Genomic DNA, 21,821 nt, shown 5'->3' on the forward strand with positions numbered 1-21,821 from the left:
GGACCTACTAGGAATTAAATTTAATTCCTAAACTAAGAGAGGAATGTGTAAATTGTTTCAGATCAGGTACAAACAGTTTATACTTTTTTTTTTTAAATAAAACAGTGATAGAAACACCACTTAGTACAGAACCCAGTCATCTTCAACTATACCAAGTTTCTGTCATAGCTTCCAAAATAATTCACGAAAGAGAACTATTACCTTCCAGATACTGAAAAATACGGGTGATAGCCAAATATTGTATTTAGTCACCTCTATTCAAATAATAAGTATCAGCTACAGTTTCAGTGCAAATTCACTTTAGAATTCATGTTCAGAATTAGTCTAGCTTGGCATCAAAGCTTTCTATTAATTTAGTGTAAATTTATTTTTACAGAAATAAATAAAAACAGTAAATCACAAAGCAACTGACCTAAAAGTCTTTCATCAGATTACTAAATTATAAACACCAATCTACAAAACAGTCTGCTTGTATATTTTAAAGAATCCTAGTTTTCATACCCATGAACAAAATGTAATCTTATACTGTTCCCTGGAGCTCGCTCTCGTCTCTTAGAAGCTGCACTTTTTCTTTTTTCTTTGCATTGCTCTTTAAGTTGAGGTAGATCTTCTTTGTAAACCTTTAAGAAAGAGCACACTTGTAAATTAAGAGATTCATAAGCAAAGCATGTTTCTGAGAATTCAGCCACAGTTATCACCGACAAAAATGTTATACTGATATCATTGAAAAAGATCGCCAATAACTGTAGCTGGTTATTGTTGTTTAAAACCTTGTCTTTAAATTACAAGCAAAACTCTAACAGAACATGCTAGGAATACATGTAATCATTGTTTTTTTTCTATTGTATCTTAATATTTTGAATGCATCAGATAATAACAATTCTAAAGGTTTTGGTCAGTTCCGGCTCAGCTCTGTCTCCCCAGTTTTCAGATTTTAACAGGTCTTCATAAAAGACCAACTTAAACCCTGGGTAGCATTCCAACTGCCATTAAAACTAAAATCTTTACCTGTCGACGATAGGTGATCTGTGTCTCTTGTTCAATTTCAGAGTCCAGCTCTGGAACATCAGACTGATCTGAATCTGATTCATCACTGTTAGAATCAACCAGATTCTCTGCCACCAAGAAAACAGAAACAGAAAAGGAAGCAACCTAAATTACAAACCAGAAAGTGTTCAAAGTAACTGCTTAATGTTTCTGATTCGATAATCAATGCTTATATTAACTACAACATAAACTGCCAATAATTGACAGGCTGACAGGATCAATTCTGCTGGTACAGTAGAAATAAGCCAACTTGTAAGTATGATCTTTTTTTTTTTGTTCGTTTTTGGGAGCGAGTTAGTTTTCATTCATTAAAATTATTTCATCAACATTAATGTTAGGAGGGAAGGAAGAAAGAAGGGAATGAAGTAATGAGTATAAAGCAGAAACTAAGACTTGCAGAAAACTAATGAGAAGTAAAGGGCTCCAAAGAGAAACTTATGGTTAGGTGCGCCATTGATGTAAGTAGCAATTCTTCAGGTAGGTTGGGGGGGGGGGGGGGGGGGGGGGGGGGGGGGGGGGGGGGGGAATATAGGAAGGAAGTGGTAAAATTTTTGGTGACTGTGGAGAAAAAGAGTAGTCATTTAATTTTTCTGTTTCACATCTGGGGAAAGCCAGATAATGCTGTAGCACAGAGTTTCATTCCAACAAAAACTGAAACGAACATCCTGGCTGACAAATGATAATATATTTGGATCTTTCTGCAACCTTTGACTGAACGTTGCACTTTTTTTTATGAAGAAACCAGACATAAAATCAGTCTAGAACACAAATGGATTTTAAAAGATCTCAAAAATGTAATTGCAAAGAGAGAATCATCACTCAGTAAGAAATGTTTCTAGAAATATGCAATAAAAAGCAATCTTCAGAGCTACACTATTTAACACTTTTATCAGTGATCAGTTTATCAGAGAAAAACAATATTGCTAGCAATAAAGGCAGCAGATTACAGAGTTAGAAAAGCCATTAACAGGACAATTATCAACAGTGTGACAAAACAGATGTATGTTGCACATACTGTCAGATAGCCAGAAGTAAGGTTATATATCCAGGAACAAGGAATCTAAACAACAATTAATATATAGAAATTTTATCTTGGGAAGCAGTAGCTAATGAGAAATTTGGGTCACAGGAAATAATTAGTTGAAAATGAATTCATACCACAAAGGATCAAACCAGTTAAAGGCTTTTTGGAGGCTTCATCAAGGAGATGAAGAGAACTATTGCTTCTTTCTGCATTTGGCACTGACAAGGCCAGCACTGAATCAGCATTCATTTACTTATTAGCTGGGTCCACACTGATACATCACCATCTTACCAATTAAAGGGTGAAACAGCCTATTTCATTGTAACTGTATATACTTATTTCCCCAAAGGACTCTTGAAATTACTTTGGGAATTTCCAAGTGAGGCAGTTAATTGTTTGATTTTGGGAAACTCAGTCATGAGAATAATTGCCGTATTAGTCGCTGGTGGAAACATGATCTACATTTTTTCCCAAATATTAAACACCTATAGTCCGCTTAAAAAAAAAAAAAAAATTACAATGCTTAAATTATCATCTACATACTTCTTGTAATCAAATGAGTATATACATCTTTTTTTTCCAGTGACATCTGGGCATCCAGTTGTTGTCAATTTAGTAAAGGATCACATGTATAGAATTCATAAATTCACATCTATGATCTGAACTTTTAAATTTTCCCTTCGCACACAGAACAGAGTGGTGAATTTTTTTCACAGTCTTGCTAGACTGAGCATACAAGGAACAAGCAAGTATTAGGCAACGCCATCAGGTGCTTCAGGCAGCTGCAAAGCTTAAAGAACAACAATTTTGTGCAGACCGACAATTCTGAATATTTATTTCTATACTTGCACCAAAGAATTTTACTTCTCTTTTAGCCTCCCCTCCTCCCACCCTTTTTTTTTTTTTTTTTTTTTAATAAGTTACTTACCTTGGGGTGCTATATGAAGAGAATCCTTCAACTTCCGGTCAGGGACAAATTTCCACTGAAAGACAGAATGATCAGCTCCCCCAATGGAAACAACCCACTGGTGATCATGTGACCATCTGACATTTGTCACATGAGCAGAATGACCAAGATATTTTTTAAACTTTGCTCCTAGAACAAGAATAAAAATCTCTTTCAAAATATGTGGAATAAATGTTTCAAAAGCACCTTAGGAAAACATATCAAGGAACCCTTATAAAAAGTAATAGTTTAATTGAGATATTCTAATTACTAGTGATATTTTAATTAATAGAGCAACTTTTTGCAGTATTCCCAAATTTTAATCTGTCTTTAACATAAATTTTTAAATTTAGATTCCAGGATATAATACCTTTAACAAGTCAAACACAAAGAGAGAAGACATATGATAGTGCTGTATGAGGTGTACTAAAGGAAGATTTTTTAAAATTTTATTCTATTAATTTTATTTTTTTACAAACCAACATTTTGCCAATTATTATTTCTACATTGAAAAGATGCTAAGCACTTCTAACAATTCATATCCTCACACCTCTAGTAGTGGTAGCAGTAGTATAACTACATCAAGTCAACATTTTCACTGACTCCTACATAATTACAACACAATCACTGGATCAGTTACTAAAAAGAAGTTCCTAACAGCACTCCATTATACAGATTCTTATGCCTTTTCTTTGGTTTTATAATTCTAGTGCAAAATAGGGGATAAAAAGGGAACAAATTCAGTCGTCTTCAAATGGACAGAAGACTGTTTTCAAGAACATATTTCTCTGATTACCTCAGGTACCAATGAAAGCCTTATCACTTTAAAAATAAAACTGGAAAGATTGAAATGAAATGTTTTTTAATATCACCTTTTACAAAAAGAGTTGAAGAAACTATGGGGGAATATCAGTCATTTAAAAAAAAAAAATAATTTCTTTAAGCACCTATTACTTGAAGACATATCCTAAGCCCCTTCACGAAGATCACACAGTTGTAGCCAGCATTAAACATGCAATGCTGCAAACTGCAATGATGCAACAGTGAAACTTTTTGTTTCCCCTTTCAAAACTTAGAGATTTGATCTAGTCCCCAGGCAAACTTTTTAGGTTAAGAGGACTCTTCCTAAAAGCTAGGGAACATTTCACAGGCTTTCTCTGATCATCATCATGTTACCAGCTTGAAGACAGAAATCTCTGCTATTGATAATTTGTTACAGTTCAACTTGAATGGTGCCTAGAATGGAGCTCTTCAAACAGCTCTGAAAAAAATGAAGCTTTTCTCATCTATAAAGATATATATACATCCCTCCCCTGTTCACTCAGTCCTGAACAGTAAACTTGAAAATTATATACCTGCTTTAGGCTTCAGTTTTAAAAATTTTACGACATTTATCCTTATTGCTAGTAAAATTTTGAGGAAAAATGTGTTGGAAACTTTTTTAAACTTCAAATAATATACAGTGGCATACTCTGATTACAGGACCAATTTGCTGTTCACTTATTTACTGCCTCTAATCATTTAGTAGAGTTATTTTTTTTAGTTCCTAGCCCAAATCTCCATCACAGATCCAGAGGAAGGAAGAAAACTACTTGAAGACCAAGGTGAAATACTTAAAGATATGTATCTCATAGAAGGGTACCTATTGCATCACCTCATGAAAGCCTATCAAAAAAAAAAAAAAAAAAAGAACTACTTTACAAAATAAAATATACGTAAAACTTTTGGCTATCCTATTCAAAATGCAAATAAAATACTGTTACTGTTACATTGCCAATACACCCGCCTACTATTGTTTTCCACCTCTGAGCTCAAACTAAACTTCTAAGAATAAATATTGGCCATTTATATAATTTTCAAAAACCCAGTTTTCTAAAAGCTTTTTCTTGAATAACCAAAATTCAAAAATATACATTTATAATTGAACTTAAAGGTACTACCTTTTCTTAGACATGGGTATCGAAAGAGCTTTACTATTCCATAATCATCAGCTGTAACCATAACTTGCCCAATAAAATTTGCATCCACAGAATTTATATCATTTATATCTGAATATTTGGGCCAGATTCCATTAACTTCAAGGCCAGAAACACAGGTCCATGATGCCCACTGAACACCTTTTAATTCCTCCTTGTTTGTTACTTCTTTTCCACCTAAGAACGAAAATAAAGAGCTATTTTTCAATATTCACTTATGCAATTTTAAAGAATGTAAATTTTTTTTTAAATTCTCCAGAAATCAAATCCAAGCGAGACAGAATTAAAAACTGACTTCTAAAACTGTCCTGATCTAACATTCTCTATTATGACCAACAGTATCAGTAGTAAGGCTTCTCAAGACTACTTAACAGAAGATCATGGGTTTGGTACTTTACACTTTCGATTATTTCTTGATATCTGCTTCAGGCTGTGTTATTTTTAAATGTTTTATCAAAAAATATATGTAGCCATTCTAAGATAAAGTTTGGAAAAATACTGTTGCTGAACTATTCTAGAAACCTTGATTATTTAGAGCAAAAACTGAAGAACTCATTTACTTCTGGCCACTGTAAATTACTGAAAATACCACTTTTATGCTTAGATCCTGGATACATTATTTCATATCAGCTCTATCTGTAATAAGATTGTTCCAATCCCACAAAGTTTCATGTAAGAGCTTGAGTACTGAGTCAGACCAAAGGCCTATTTAATAAATACTGTGTCTTCAGGAATGGTCAGAAGCAGAGTGCAGGAGCAACACAAGAACAATGCAAGCAAATGTAAAAGTTGTGAGTCAGACTGAGTGTGCAACTGCAGAACCTGAGCAGGACACTGCCAACAATTCACCTCTCAGTCTTCAGTGGTAACAAAATCTAAGGCAACTGGGCTGGGTTTTTTCCTGTTTTCTTATTGTTAATAGGATTCTGACTAGTGGGAGGGGATGGGATGGGAGGTAGCGGGGAGCAGCCTCAGGTACTGTAAGGAGTTAAGCTCTCAACAGACAGATAGGGTAAGGGAGAACTCAAATGGACTGGAATAAACAGAGTAAAGAACAGCCACAGAGAAAAGATAAAGCAAAATGGCAAATAAATGAGAAAGGAAGACTTATTAAAAAAAAAAAAAAAAACAAAACCAAAAACTAAAAACCCCCCAAAAAAACATACTCAAGGAAAAGTTTAACTGCTATGTACCCCTCCAAAAACTGGAAAGGAACTAAAGTGCCCTGTTTGAAGATCCTTCAGCTCTGATGAACTAACTGCACCCTTTGACAAGGTTTACCTTGTAACCTCTTTCACTCACTAATCCATGTAAACGATGACTACTAATACTGGTTATATCCATGACTAAGTCCTACAGATCTTGTATTAGGCAACTGTAAGTTCCTTACTGATTTATAGTGGCATTTCAAGTGTTATATGATTCTGATCATTATTTCAAAATATTTAGGAGATTCCTCTAACTTCACTGACTTTGTTAAACTTTTTTCATAAACAAGCTTTCACAATCCCACATTCTAATATATCAAGAAACTCCAGGCTGAAAGCTGCCTATATAAGTTCAAATTGCTCCTCCTGTGTGTACGTATTTATTACAGTCTAATTAAACTCTCACTTACTATCTTTTCTTACATATCTTCTGTCTCATTCAGTGCACAAAATCAAACTTGTGCATAGAATGAATTAGATGCTTCAGCAAAGAGTCACAAAAAGCTCCATGGAACTATGAATAATGTACAGTGCAAAGCGTGAGTATTATATAACAAATGAAGGGACAATATAGTAAGTGGTGATGGTAATAAATACTTACTACAAATACGATGAGTGGGAAAAATATAGAATACTACGTAGAGTGTATACGCACAGAAGAAACAAGTCAAACCTTGTGAAAAACACTGCCCTTGACATATCATAATCAGGACTACTTAAATTTGAAGCTTTAAGATATACGTACTATGTGCATACATCCTCTGCAAAGGGAATTGTCTTGATGAAAACTGTTTCAAAAGTATGGGACAGTTCAGTCAAGTTTTCAAGACAGTTTTGTCTTGAAAATATTTACAATAATGGGGTTGTCACAAACTTTGAATCTGAAAACTATAATTTAATATTATGTAATACACTAATTTTCTTTAGTAGTCCCCTGCCATAAAAAAGACACATTTGAACTTGTATTATCAGTAGATTGCCCAGCTAAATTTCATTTTGATATTTTTATTCGTTTTGAAGGTTGCATGATTGAATCATGTATGTATCACAGCTTCAATATTTCCTTTGTTTCCAGTGAGTAATTCCTAACATTCTGGCATCCTTATATCAGGTACTCTTAAGTTCTCTAGTTACTTAATCCCATTATACTTCCAAATTCATTTGCATTCTGATTGTTTCTATCTATTACAAATTTCTCACTGTAAAAGCTCTTTTAAGTTACATTCCTCAGTTCTGCTGCAAACATAGTTCTAGAAAACCAGATGACTCTTCCAAGACGCAACATATTGATTTTTCCACGCATTTTAAAAAACATACAGCGCAAGCAAATGACAATCCATTTAATATCCAAGCTCAATAAGTACAAAGCTATTAAGTTATTGCAAAACTGAATTTGAATGCAATATTTTTCTTTTTCTAAAAAAGTGGGAGCAAAGATTTAGTTTTGAGAAATAAATTACAAACCAGCATCTTTACCATGAAAAGATGCATTACAAATAAGAGTAAACATATAAGGATAAAAATATTTAAGTTACTTTGCCAAAAAATGCTGTACTTATTCAAATATAGCAAGTATTTATATGAACTTAGAAAAAAATTTCTCTATAAGCCAGTGCTTTGAACCAGGATCTATATTTGGCTGTTTTTACAAGACTGTTACACATTCTTTCTGTAATAAGTTAGAAATATCATAAAGGCAACTCAGAATCTTACTTGGCATTCTGTAAAAAAGTCTCTTCCCATTGCCATCATTGGTCTGTAAGTATTTACTGTCCGAAGACCAATCCATATGGGTGATGAAACTTAAAGATCCAATGCATTCCCCGACTTTCTTGTATCGCTGAACAACACCATATATATCCACAGAGCTGTCATTGGAACCAACAGCTAGGAAATTCCCATCTGGTGAATATTTCAGTTCATGAATAGCTTCTTTCCTGTCTTTGATATGAACAACCTCAGTCATATCTCTGTAGTATGAAAGAAAGCATGTCATAAGTATAGAAGAGCCTTATCATAGTGTCAAGTTCCCAGTTTTAAAAAACGGACAAAATTGTGAAATGATGAAGTGAACTTTACTATCATATGTGCAAACACAACATTGCTATTTTTAGAGCTGGGTAGGGCTTCATGGCCAAAAAAAGAGAAGGGAACAGTGACACAACAAGGTGCTGTGCTGGGCTGAGGGAGAGCGAACAAAAGGAACTGTTCAAGCTGGGTCCACAAAAAAAATTAATTAGGTAGATTACCAGATCTTTATTCACTTAGGGAAAAAAACTTCACTGACATGAGACACAGATCTCATTTCCCCTTTAAAACTGTGGGATCACAGCAACAAGGCAGCACTATTTTTCTATGCATGATGTGCTGACAGCAGCATTCCAACACATGGAAACAATTTAGGAAGTAATGAAAATTTATTTCTTAATAATTCAAGAATAATTAATAAAGCTAAAACCTAAAGTAAAACACTTCCTAGAACAATACCATTCTTTGCAAATAGACCAATACACTTTTTCAAATGTGTTTTTATGGAACAACATGAACACATGTAGCACACATTTAAAAAATCTGAGCACCCTCAAGATCAGTAATTTAAAACAGAAATGTAAGTGATCTCCTCATGTATGGTCACTACAGTGTCAATATACATACAATTTATAAAAGCAATTAGATAACATGCTTGAAAGAGTTAATAACGTATCTATTTTTAATTTTTGTAACATACCTGACTCGAAGCACAGTGAAAGAGCCATCCTTCATTCCAAGAGCAAGATGGATTCCATCAGTACTAACTGCAGCACAGCGAATGGGTTCCTCCATATTGCACCGGGCAATCAGAGCATGGTCTATTAAACTCCAAATTCTAAAATAAAGTAATAATTACAAACGTAAGGAGTGGTTTGTAGCTGTGTCATAGATGGCATGAAGCCTGCAATTTCTGCAGAATGCTGGACGTGGTAGTGTCCTATTTTAAAATAATTTTCCACAAGGAAAATCTAAGACAAAAGTGTGAATTTTGCAACAGCAAAGAATATTCTTATATTTAAAATAGCGAGAAAATATCTAATGAAAAAATGCAGGGACAGATTAATTTTGTTTGACTTTCTGAATATAAAAAGAATGACAACATATGACAATATATACTCCTAGACCACTGTGAAAATTCCACTATTTTGCTAATCATTTTAGCCAAGAAGAACATTAAAGAACAATTAAACACTTTGCTCGGTAAACATGTGAATAACGACCTGTTAATTGGAAAGGATAACTCCTTACATATAACTAGATAATATTATAACACGTAAGTTTTTACTACAAGATACATTACAACATCTATCATTTACAAGATATATCTGGAATTCTAGAGCATTATTTCAATATGCATAATTCAACTATTGTTTTGCTTAACCATGTTACACTTAAGATATTTAACAAAAATGCCAACACATTTAATTTCTAAGAAAGAAGAGAAAAGGTGTTTTTGACAAAAGAAGATGGACTTGTAAAAGGGAGTAATTTACTGGGTCTTCTCACAATATAGATTCCATTTACTATACATGCTTTAAGTTTGATGAAACTCCTAAGCTAAAAGTTAATTCGCAGCATGTGAAAAACTGAATATGGTAAGAGTAAAAACTGTAAGTTTTTATTACAATTTTTTTCACTGTAACCTGTGAAAGCCTAACATAACTCCTGAAAAGGAAACACTTACAGGATACTTGTGTACGAGTGCTTACTGTTAGGCTAAGTGAAATTTGTTGAAATTTTGTACATTTCATTTTTGTGAAATATACATTTCCACTATATTTTATTACTGGAGACCACTAATTTCATGCATAACTTAACTGGTTCAGAAGCACTTCAATGTCACATTTTAATACCTTTAAAATGTATACATTTCAATTAGGTTATCTACAAAATGAGCTGTTTGTCTAAAACTGTATACAAACAAACAAACAAACAAACAAGATTTAACCTGACTGATCGATCATCACTTCCAGTCATTGCTAGCGGTTTTGTAGGATGGACAGCCAAAGCCCACAGCTCTCCTTCACAGTGCCCCTGCATTATCAGGAAAGGCTTATTACGCTCATGCACCACAATTTCAAAAATTTCACTATCTTGTGTCCCGACGAGTATATGATCTCCTCTCCAGCAAACACTTCTTACAGACAGACCTGTAGAAGAGATTATTACTGAGAGATACAGCCTGAGAATTTGTGAAACAAAGGTAACGTAGCACATGACAAAACATAAAAGCACCAAAATGTCAAGAAGTATCCATATACCTTCTCTTACTCCTCCATTTACTCTTTTTATCTATTTCATATGACACATACTACCTTGGAACATTAACTTTTCAAGCTTAGTATTACAAAAATTCTAAAATAAAATATGAGCCTTATTTTAATAAAGGACAGGTAGCCAATTCTTGTATTACAAGATCTCTGACAGAGAAAGACAATACTGACATTTGCATCTGAAATTATGCATTTAATTTCTTTAAATTTCAACAAAGGTAGCAGACAATATAAATTACAATTTCTGATCAAACCATGGACCTTGTACTAGCTAGATGAACCTAAACTATATAAGTGACAGAAGCATCAGTGGAACATGCCTTATATGTAAGACATTCAAAGAGCCCAATTCTCCCCAGCTTGTTTCTGAGATGCTCCCCCTAAAGCAAATCTTTGTAACATCTTAATAGTATCTGGAATTATTTTTCCCACTAAATAGAAAATAAAAATAAATCAAAGTGAAACAACATATAAAGAGATGAAAAGGGTTTATGATGGAATTTAACATCCATTTCTAACTGAATTAGTTTCCAGGCTTACAGTGGAGGTGAGCATTCACAGGCTGCACTTGTTTGTAGATAAGGTTGGGAATAATAAAATGGAAGTTAGGACAGTTGTACACTGAGAACCCAGTCTTAGTTGCCCAGTTTTAGGAATATGCACCTTTTAAAACAGGCTGTATTTATTAGATTCTGATAGTGCAACTCAATTTTGTCAATTTCAGGTGTAGGTAACCAGATGATAGCAATGCCTAACTTAATTCACTTTGCCTAAAAAATGACCTTTGTGGATACTAGCTCAAGAACAATCTTTGAAAAACTACTCTGGATTAATATGTGAGACAAAATTCTATCTATCAGATGAGAGAAAGGAATACTGTAATGGTATGAGTTGATGTGCTTCTGAAAAATATTTTTAACTATGTAGAGGGAAAAGAAGAACCTTATGTTATTAAATTTACATTGGCAAAAAATTGCAAGACTCAGGAACAGCGAATGGGTGGGCTAGCAGGCCAGTCTGGTGCATCTGCACTGATGTTTTAATTCTGACAAAGCTAGCTTTCAGAGCCAAGCTCCTGATGGTGTCTACTTCAAACGCACAAATAAGACTCCCTCCATATGAAACAGAACTGAAAGATGTGCTCCAGGAGTGCACTCAGTGCACTCCAACTGCAATATAATGTTCCGTCCACTGAACCAGACTAGAGCTAACGCCCCTCAAACACCCCTCAAAATACATATATATTATGCTACTCTAACTCTCCACACCAACTGTTTTGCTTTACAGATCTATTCCTATTGTGCTGCACTGGTGAATATAACCACCTTACCATGCAGCCCTATAATCTAGACATTATATGGCTATATTGTCTACAGTGATTAAAAAAATAAAGAAACAACCAGAATCTTTGGATGATCAAGACATCTGTTTTAGTAATTTGGAACTTCTTATGGTGGAGGGAGACATTTTGAAAAACAATTTGACTACTTGGAGATATACCTAGCGTCAACTAATTGCTCTGCAAGCCATTCACAGGGATACAGAACTTGAGTTCGTGTTCACGGATAAAATTACCAAGAGGTGAGGTATAGGAGCAGCAGAAAATGCAATTAAGAAAACGAGTAGAAGGACAGGTCATAAAGGCAATCCTCAAAAGGATACAATGAGAAAAAAAGACTGAACAGAAAAGATTCAGGAAACTTTATTAAATTTATTAAAGATAGGATTTTTTAAAAGCTATTAGCTCTGTCATGGGCATTTGATAAGTCAAAAAGATGAGGATGGAGTTCACGTAAGTGATCAAGAAGAACCAAAAGAGTTCATGGCAAGAGTCTGTTCCATCAAAGTAAAGGAGACCATCTGGAGTGGAGAACAAGTTTGAAAGAATGAAATGGGGAATGAAACACAGCTTTCAACTACATGCAACAGAGCTGAGAAACAGCAGCTGATTAGATTTAAATTTAAAACAGAGGCATTGTACTGCAGGGCATTTAAAATGGAATGTATTCCATCTTGTTGCAGTATTTCACAATCTTGGTGGGAATGACAAGTCAGCTACAGAATACAAAGATTTAACTTGTAATCAGTTATCAGAATGCCATCAGACATTCTACCACATTGTCAAATTCTTGCCAAGATATTAGAAAATAACAAAGTGACTGGGTGCAAAGAAAACCAAATGCCAACAAAAGCAGTATTGTAAGTGACATCAGTGCTTCAGTATATGTTTGTATTCTTTTCCTCAATCGCTACAGCAACAATACCTAGAACACTGACAAAACATGCTATAGACTGCTAGATGTAAAATTTTAGCATGACATAAACTGTAACTGAAGTCACAGGTATATGCAAGCAGCATTCTAAGTACTACGAAACTGTAGATTACTTCCGAATAGTTTTTATGAAAATTTGGATAACTAGCAAATGCAATTTCTGTACTCTGCTGTTTTGCATTGTAGATCTCAGTGTCTCTTCTAAGTTGTCTTAAAGCATTACTGTTCCTTGTTAAAAACTGCTGTGCCATAGAAAAGATGTGCATTTTATTGGTTAAAAAAAAAAAATTAAATCTGTGTCTACAACTTCATAGTATGTTTTACAGTAACTTTGAAGGACTACATGACCTTCATACTAGTGGGCACGATCAAATTTCTTTTCTAGCAATAGTTCACAGTAACATACATGAAACAACCTTTTTGGTTTTTTAGTCTTTTCTTGTTCAAAACACTGGTAAATTTCCTACCTTATTGGTATATCAAGAGTGACAAACTTCTTTTTACCTTTATATCCCTGGTCTGTTTCCCTGAGATCAATCACAGTAATTGGTTTAAAATTTAAGTCCCACAAGCGAACACAGCCATCCCTGCCACCAGTGGCAAACCCCTCTTCGCATGCATTCATGCTGAAAATTCCTGCCTAAAGAGAGAAGAAAGTTATTTTTAACCATATACACAGATTAGATACCAATATGGAAAGTGGAACTCTTGTCCATGCTGGTATTGTCTTCCTGTGTTCCTACCTGTTACACTGTTGAAAATAGCATAAACATATGCAACTAATACAAACTCCAAGTATGAAAGAGTGAGAAATGGAAACAAAATCAAAACGAGCAGAATTCACATTCAGTGACAGTAAGATAAGAGAATTGTTGCAATACTGCTTTCATCCTCATGATGATGATCATAGTGATGCTGCTTCTTATCCCTAGAAAGAGTTTAGTTTCATATCCTTTTGCCTTAGGGCCTGTTCCAACTCTCACAAATGTCAGCAGGAAGATTTCCACTGATCTCCGTTAGGCTTGGTTCAGGACCTTTGTTGCTATGACTCAGCTTCTATGCAACCAGACAAAAAACACCTGGGATTTTTTTACATTTAAAATTTAAGTTTAGAAGCAAAATATAAGAAAAGCAGTGATCACTCTACACCATTTAAAAATACATAATATAAGCTCTTATTTTAAAGGTGGATATGAGGAAACAAAACCTAACACGTTTTCTTTAACTCACTTGATTTATGTTTTCTTCAGGATAACGAAGAGGCAAGGATGATATATCTATTATTAAAATACAGATACTGTATCCATATAGCTGTTATATTTTGATGTAAACATGATACATTATCTAAATAGCATAAACACTTTTTTTTTTTAAGTACCTACACAACTCACCAGTCTTATTTTCAGAAGTAGCTCACGCATTTCAGTAAGCAAAGCTACGGAAAGGGCAACTTTGGCTAATAAGCCTATGAGAAGCTAAAAAAATGTGTTCTATATTTATTGAAAATATTTAATATTCAGCTATGACAAAAGAAAACAGGAGAGCATTAAAAACGATGGAAGGGAAAATCTGTCTCTGTAACTCCTGTCCAAAAGAAGGTAGAACAGCCATTAACATACATGTATCTTCTATAATATTGTTCTGAAATTTCAGTTTTGTAAAGAAGTAAATGTAAAGTTCCAATACTTTCTTTGGCTGGGGTCTGGATTTTACAATAATGAAGCACATTAACCCCAAAAGCGAAAGCAATTTGCAAAGGAGAGATTGGCTTTTGGGGGAAAATGCAGCTGTACATTTACAGAACAAATTAGCATCCAGTTTTGTGACTTGTGAGAATTCCCAGATACTCATGACTATTCTCTCCTACCAAGCTGGTTTTTCTTCTTAAATTATAACTAAGGAAAATATCATAATGGACTGATCATAATGAAATATGGACTGTGTTTGCTTCTCTAGCATCAGGTAACAAGGATATCATTTTTTCAAGTTGAGAAAAAAGAAATCTCTCAGCTTTCACAAAAAAGGCATATTATTACTAAAATGTCAAATGACAATCAGAAGTGAAAGACTAGGGTGACAGAACTCATATTTTTTGATGTGTCATGTCCATCCTCAGGATACAGACTTTTAAGACAAGCCTTATTTTCAGGAGTAGTACGTGCCTAAACAGAAATGTAGTGGAATTTTTAAGTCATAAGCAGATTAGAAGGCTAACTCCCATTATCTCTAACGTCCTGAAAATCCTCTTTCTGTTTCTTTATTGAAAATACAACCCAAACTGTATTTGTTTCTCTGCGTGTATGTCTGTCCGTCTGTTTTACTGCATTAACCTTTTAGCATCATGGAGCAAATAAAAGGCTAGAGGAATTTTGGCTCATTTTGTACCATATACTGAATTCTGCCCAAGTTCTGGCATATTTAAATCTTTTAAAGCTCTTTTTGGAATGCAACCTTGATAATTGAATTATTCTTTTTTCTCTAATTAACTCCTTCTGAAATCCATGATTTAATTAGTCAGTATTAAAAAAAGAATCAGACATTTGGCGATGTGGGAAGCTGGCTGAATGTTCTGAAGATAAGATCAAGTGGATCCAGGATTAATCTGTTTTCCATTTCACAGAATATCCTTATCTTGAAAAGGACATACCGGTTGTCAAGGAGATTTGGCAGATGTTGTGCTTGCTCAATCTCTTGAAACGCAATAGGACATTCTCGTTTCAGTCTATGTGCCACTGGAATAGAAGAATTAGATGAAAACTAGAAAAAAAGTCCCTTATTAATGGGGACTGTAAGTACCTAACGGAAAAAGTTGAGCTTAGCTACTCTTCGTTTAATTGTTAGGCTCACACTTAATGGGGAAAAGACAGATTCTTTACCTGGGTAGCCTGGCCAGTCATAATTCTTCCACTAAATCTTTCCTTTTAGAAACTGTCAAGATTGTTAATGCAAATCAACTTTTGAGTCTTCATGCTTCTCTTAATCCTTCAGCCTGAAATTGTCATTAACATAATTTGATTCTTGATGGTCAATAGCCTTCTAGCAGTAATGAGAGGCAAACAATTGCACTGACTTCATTTGATCCAATTGAAAAATGTGAGCAACAAAGATTGATTGTGCTCCTGACTCAAAATAAAAGGTGTAGATCAAAGTCTTCCATCTTAGAAGTTACAAAGTTTGACATACGGCCTGCATTCCTCTGTTATAAATTTTTCATTACACTTCCTAATGAACGGGAAAATTCTGGAAATAACGTCTCAAATTGATCAGCAGTTTTCTCAGAATGCAGAATATTTCCTATTTTTCCAATATAACCAGCTGGTATCACATCTGTGTTCCCTCAAATTCGAAAAAAGAGTTGAATGAGAGCAAACAAAGAAATAAATGCCCAGAACTACCAGAAATGATAGTTGAAAGCTGGAGAAGTACAAGAACTTGACAAGGATGGTCTCTACTGCATGAATATTTTGCCACTGCTTGTATCCAAGAAGCTTCCGATAGTGAGGTAGTCTCAGGTTTTCTATTGCTGCTGGACCTATCTCGCCTCCAATGGACAAAAATCAAGTGTTAATTTATCTAAATGCAGTCGTTTATATAAAATCCACCACACTAACTCTGACTATGCAATTCCTAAAACACATGACTGCAGTTAGCTATAATTAGGACCAAGCTTGAAAGATCATGTGGAAACTTCAGAAGCAACTGACTACTACTGAGCAATATGGAGAACAGAGACATTATACCAGTTCAATAAGAACTCCAGTGCCTCCTTTTTACTCCTAGATACAATTCAGGACATAGATGCTAACACGTAAAGCAACACGTATGTTGGGCACTTATTCTAAGATATTGTCTCTCCCAACATACACTGCATAGCAAGGAAACGGATTGCAAACATTTAAGGTTGGTGTCAGTAAGTTTACAGTGGAGAGCCACTACTGTGAAATTTAATCTTCCTATGTAACAAATCACCCATAAAACAGTTAAAAAATGGGCATATTACTATAAAAGAAAATTAAAATAGTTGCCTATATGCCTCTCATTGGCTGAAATAAGTGGACAGTAAGCTTTCAAATCCATGACTAGTCTAAGCAGTAGAAGAAAAATACTGCATGACTTAATGTGTTGGTACATGATACCAGCTTAAAACCATTCATTTAAGTTCATTATATTGTTTCCATCTATATTTAACTAGTATTCAGCCAACTGACATAGGCATGCAATAGTTTTAACAGAATGCCTGTTATTTAACCTCGAGCCTGTTATTTAACCTCAGTTTCTGACATCAATCCACACAACTTTAATGTGTACCTCTGAAAGACTATCTCAAAATAAATTATTCAGCTGCTGAGAAAGCATCTTACATACATTTACTGTGCAAGGCAAAGGCATAGCACACAAGAATCTTTAAAATGTACAGTGTTTTTAAATAAGCATACTATTTTGTTTTAATATCTGAGTAACGTATTGTATATATATCTTAATAGTCATGGACTACCTTGAATTTAGAACATGTAAGATGATAAAATAAATAGAAGAATCTATAGTCTGTTCTTTGCAGTGGTACAAAAATGAGACATCTAATAAAAGACGACTTTTTTTTTTTTGTCAAGGTATGTATTAACTTTCCAGAATCAGATGCACTGCCTACAAATAACCTCCTGAAGTACTACCAGTGCCAATGAACTTACATATGCTTTCATGTTGCTCTGTTTTCTTTCTCCCTTTTAAAACTTTCACTATTAGTATTATTATTTAGGAGAGATCAGCAAAACTAGAATTTGAGTTTCCCATTGCTATCCAGTATTCCCTGCACATGAACTCTGTGCCTTTACTCTTAACCCCTGCTCGTTTCCATCTTTTCCTACTTTTCATTCCTACTTCTACATTAAGTGAACTCTCCAGTCCTCTTCCAACTAATTCTCCAGTCATTCCAACCTATTTGCTTTCAACTTTTTGTTTCTACTCAAACTCACATAGGAATTTGCCAGAAACTCTTCTTTTCTCTGTCTACAGTTCTTAGTATTGCTGTGACAGAAGACAGATAATCTGGCTTAGCTGTGAATTCTTATTTTGCTTGCCAGTGTTAAAGTTGCTATCTGTTTCCTCAGTTGCTTATACTGGGACAGCATGGTTTATTTTTCACATTGAGTTACTCTTAAAATAAAAAATGTCTTTTCAGCTAGGGTAACTGTTAGAAAGATAGCCAACCTTTGAAAAGAACCCATTTTCTATATTAATGCAGACCACTGCCAGCTGGATGGACTATAACCCCACATCACTAACGTGCTTTAGAAAATGTTTTCCTGCATCTCAGATACCTACTGTTTATGCTGCAGGAAAGGAATACATGGTACTTTATGCAAATAATGAGACATGTTTTCCTTGAATAAATTTTCCGTTTAATTCAAGCTTGTTGAGGAGTAACGATGCGGGATGATAAACAGGTATGCGGGATGACAATTCCAACGCTAGCATACTGAACAGAAATTTATATCCATTCCCTGCTATGCGCACACTGTGCTTTTAACAACATATGCACATCACAAATGTTACAATATACATCTGCATTTTCTTTTAAAAGAATGGATGAGAAGGACATGATTTATAAAATTAAGCACAAAATAACTGTAAAATGACGGTAATAGTTTAGTTTGGCTGAAGAGGCACTCTTATGCCAAGCTGCTATATTTTGTGCTTACAAGAGTCTGACAATATTATCCTTTAAGGTGATATTTTATTAAAAAACAAGTTTTCATTTTGCTGGAAAGTAAGCTTCCAGAAGAGATTTTATTGTTTTTTTTTTTTCCCCTGAAATTGGTGAGATTTGTAGTGACTCTAATCTCTTGTGAAAATGAATTCCAAAGCCATGGACTAGTATCGCTACTTAATTTTCAGTACTGCAAACTACAATTCCATTGAGCCTGAAGGACAGAGCCAAAAATAGAAGGCTAGATGAGACCTACTCCAAGGTCACCTGAGCTCTGTCCACTGACGCTACTGAAGATAAGGAGCAGGGCACTTCAAATTTGATCTTGTGATCAACAAAGAACTGACACAGCACATAACGTAACGGAGCAACAAGCTCTCATCATCTTATGTTTATCAGTTGGGTTATTTCACACTGAAACAGCTGAAAAGCACTACATTATTCTGAGAAATAAACTGTTGCAATTCTAAATACTCCAAGTAACAAATACGTGAATATACAGGACAGCTGTCTCCTACAGCACGAAACAGGATGAGAGGGTGTTTTCCTGATCAGTTTTGGATAGGAGACAAAATGCACTCTTTCCTCTGGGAATCCAGGTCTGCATATGCAACATAAGCATTTTAAAAATTTCATTTCACTAACTTCAACATCAAAAAGTAAATGTCCATGTCACCTTAGGAAAACATAGAATAGAACAGAACACTGTTGAACACGAACTATGAACACTAAACCAGAGCTGAAGGTATAGAGTAAGAATCAGGGAATATTTGGAGGCTAAAATATCCCCTCATACTTCTTGGTTTATAATTTAGGCCTTCTTGAGTACATTTAGTATTTCTATAGATGCATACAGAAGGGTATGCGTGTCTGTGTGTATATATATATTTTTTATATATATACATACACTTACATGTATATAAAGAAATCTCAAGTGCAAAATATAAGTGTGGGAAACATATCCTAGACTATGTTCTTCATAACTTTATTTTTGTTCATAATCAGATACACTGTCATTATACAGCTGTCTGAATAAGCAGTCCAATCGCTTTTAAATTATTAGTTAATTCAACAAGCTGCAACTGTCCTGAACGTACATTTCTAAATCATCAGTAAACCAAGAGTCTCCTTACTACAGACTGACTGCAACCTCTCCCACACACGTCATTCATCACTTTGTTCCCTCCACTCTACCTGATCAAATCATAAACAGTTATTTCAATACTTCAGTTACGTGCATCATCCCATCCAGTTCAATACTGCCAGTTAAAACAAATGCATTCTTATAAGAAAGAATAATCAACTGTTACTGATTTTTACCTAGAATTTCGAAGCTGCAATATAGGAACTCATATGTTTGTATTTTCACACTATTTTAAATTGTTAATAAGAGAACTTCAAATATTATCTAGAAAGTACAATGCTTTCCAAATGGAAAATCAACCTTCAACCAGCAAATAATATAGCTTCATAAGGCTACCTTAGCAGTTTCATGCCTCGTAGGTTCAAACAACCAGAAACTGATTGGCTTTGTTTTTAAAGTGATACTTGCACAAGTTAGAAGTTGAATCTTGCATTATGTTACCATATATGACTTACTACCATGAGAGGAAATGAGGACTCTCATAGTTCGGCATGCACAAATTAGACTGCAAACCACTATGTGTTTTTGCTGCCTACTTTAATCACAAAACCATATGCTTTGAAAGAATATGGAAAATACAATGAAAACTTATGTAGCAAAAATATAATCACTTCAGAGTCGCATTAAACATTTTGATTAAAAGTAAATCTTACCAAGCACTGTTGAAAAATTTTATTAAACTTTCACTGATATGTCTTTACTTTTCAGAGCTGTATACTGTTCTAAAAAGCTGAATGAATACAGTAAAAGGCAGCAACACAGGACAAGGAAGAATGATTGAGTCAAGCTAAAATGACTAAACATACGTGTCTACAAACGAGCTAGGTGTTTGGGCTTACATTACAGTTCATAGAATCAATGGACTCTAGAGACATATCAGACAACCAGCCAGTAGGACTCAAGTCACAGAATGACAGAATAGCTGATGCTGGGGGAAAACTCTGGAGAGCTTCTAGTTCAAACTCCGCTCAAAGCAGGGTCAGATAACAACATGTTGCTCAGGGCTGTGTCCAGCCATGTTGTGAGTATCTCCAAATGGACAGAGATGTGATTGGAGACTCCACAGCCTCTCTGGGGACCTGTTTCTTTGTTTCAACACCAATTGCCTAAATATAGGAGTCCAGGCCTTCTGAGATGTTTTTGGATTAATCAGACATCCACAAAAGAAAGTCAGATAAAGCAAATCCATATTGTTTGGGGGAGGCAGCTATATATTCAACTCCAGTATATAAAATGTCACTATATATACACCCATGCATGGGTAACAGAACAGAGCAATACATGTCTACTTAAGGGTAAACTTAAATGCATTCCAGGCTCTATTGATTACTAAGTCCCTCATCAATGATAATGGGAAACAGTACATAAATAGACACCTAAATGTATTTCTTAATCTAGCATTCACTTTCTACCATAACAGCAATCTTAAGCAACAGAAAGGGGGGGGGGGGGGGGGGGGGGGGGGGGGGGGGGGGGGGGGGCAGAATTCAAATTAGACATACTGAGTCTCTATCATTGAAATTTTTTAGGAACACAAACCGGGTGATCTTGCACTGTGCTTTCCAGCTCTCCAGAAATCTATTTAACATTTTATATTAATTCAAAGAGATATACTTACAGCATGTGCTCCCTGTATTGTCCGTACAAGGTTGATTCCTTTCCATACATATATATCTCCATTCAGTGCACCAGAATATGTCACTTCATCCCTTGCACAGGCTAGGCACAATATAGTTTGGAGATCACCAGTTTTGCCAAAAACACCACGTTTTGGTGTCAATGAATTGCCACACAAGCTCCAGAACTGCAACATAAAGTGATTTAGAAAGATGGATATTTCGCTAATATCCTATAATTTAATATGTACATCTGAAAGAGAAGTATCTTACCTCCAAAAGACATCATCATTCTTATCCTTTTCCCTGCTTTAGTTCTCCAGTTGGTTAACAACTTTTTATGTTATTAACCAACTTTATCTTTCCATAAAATCAGCACAGCAGACTAGTTGGGAAGGAGTTTCAGGGTGTCAGTATTAAATGAAACTGAAATTCTTTCAAATTATAATTCGTGAGTCAGTTTTATTTTCAGTCATTTTTGAAAAGCATTTCATAATAGAATTAGCTGATCTTTTGTCGTGGTCTAACCCCAGCCAGCAGCTAAGCACCACACAGCCGCTCCCTCACACCCCCTGC

General features: G+C 34.8%; 1 protein-coding gene across 5 annotated transcripts in view; it reads right to left on the reverse strand.

The window, feature by feature from the left end:
* Positions 1-21,821, reverse strand: part of EML5 (EMAP like 5) — a 115,611-nt gene that overhangs the window by 63,669 nt on the left and 30,121 nt on the right. For all 5 annotated transcript variants that reach the window (XM_050897795.1, XM_050897792.1, XM_050897793.1 and 2 more), the window contains exons 5-13: positions 21,248-21,433; positions 13,283-13,418; positions 10,181-10,382; positions 8,930-9,067; positions 7,915-8,171; positions 4,958-5,170; positions 3,000-3,167; positions 1,009-1,115; positions 502-620 (exon numbers count right to left, since the gene is read on the reverse strand). In XM_050897795.1, coding sequence (XP_050753752.1) covers positions 502-620; positions 1,009-1,115; positions 3,000-3,167; positions 4,958-5,170; positions 7,915-8,171; positions 8,930-9,067; positions 10,181-10,382; positions 13,283-13,418; positions 21,248-21,433 — 1,526 coding nt within the window. The remainder of the gene's footprint in view (positions 1-501; positions 621-1,008; positions 1,116-2,999; positions 3,168-4,957; positions 5,171-7,914; positions 8,172-8,929; positions 9,068-10,180; positions 10,383-13,282; positions 13,419-21,247; positions 21,434-21,821) is intronic.

Source organism: Gymnogyps californianus, chromosome 5 (assembly GCF_018139145.2).
Source record: "Gymnogyps californianus isolate 813 chromosome 5, ASM1813914v2, whole genome shotgun sequence".
Classification (NCBI taxonomy): domain Eukaryota; kingdom Metazoa; phylum Chordata; class Aves; order Accipitriformes; family Cathartidae; genus Gymnogyps; species Gymnogyps californianus.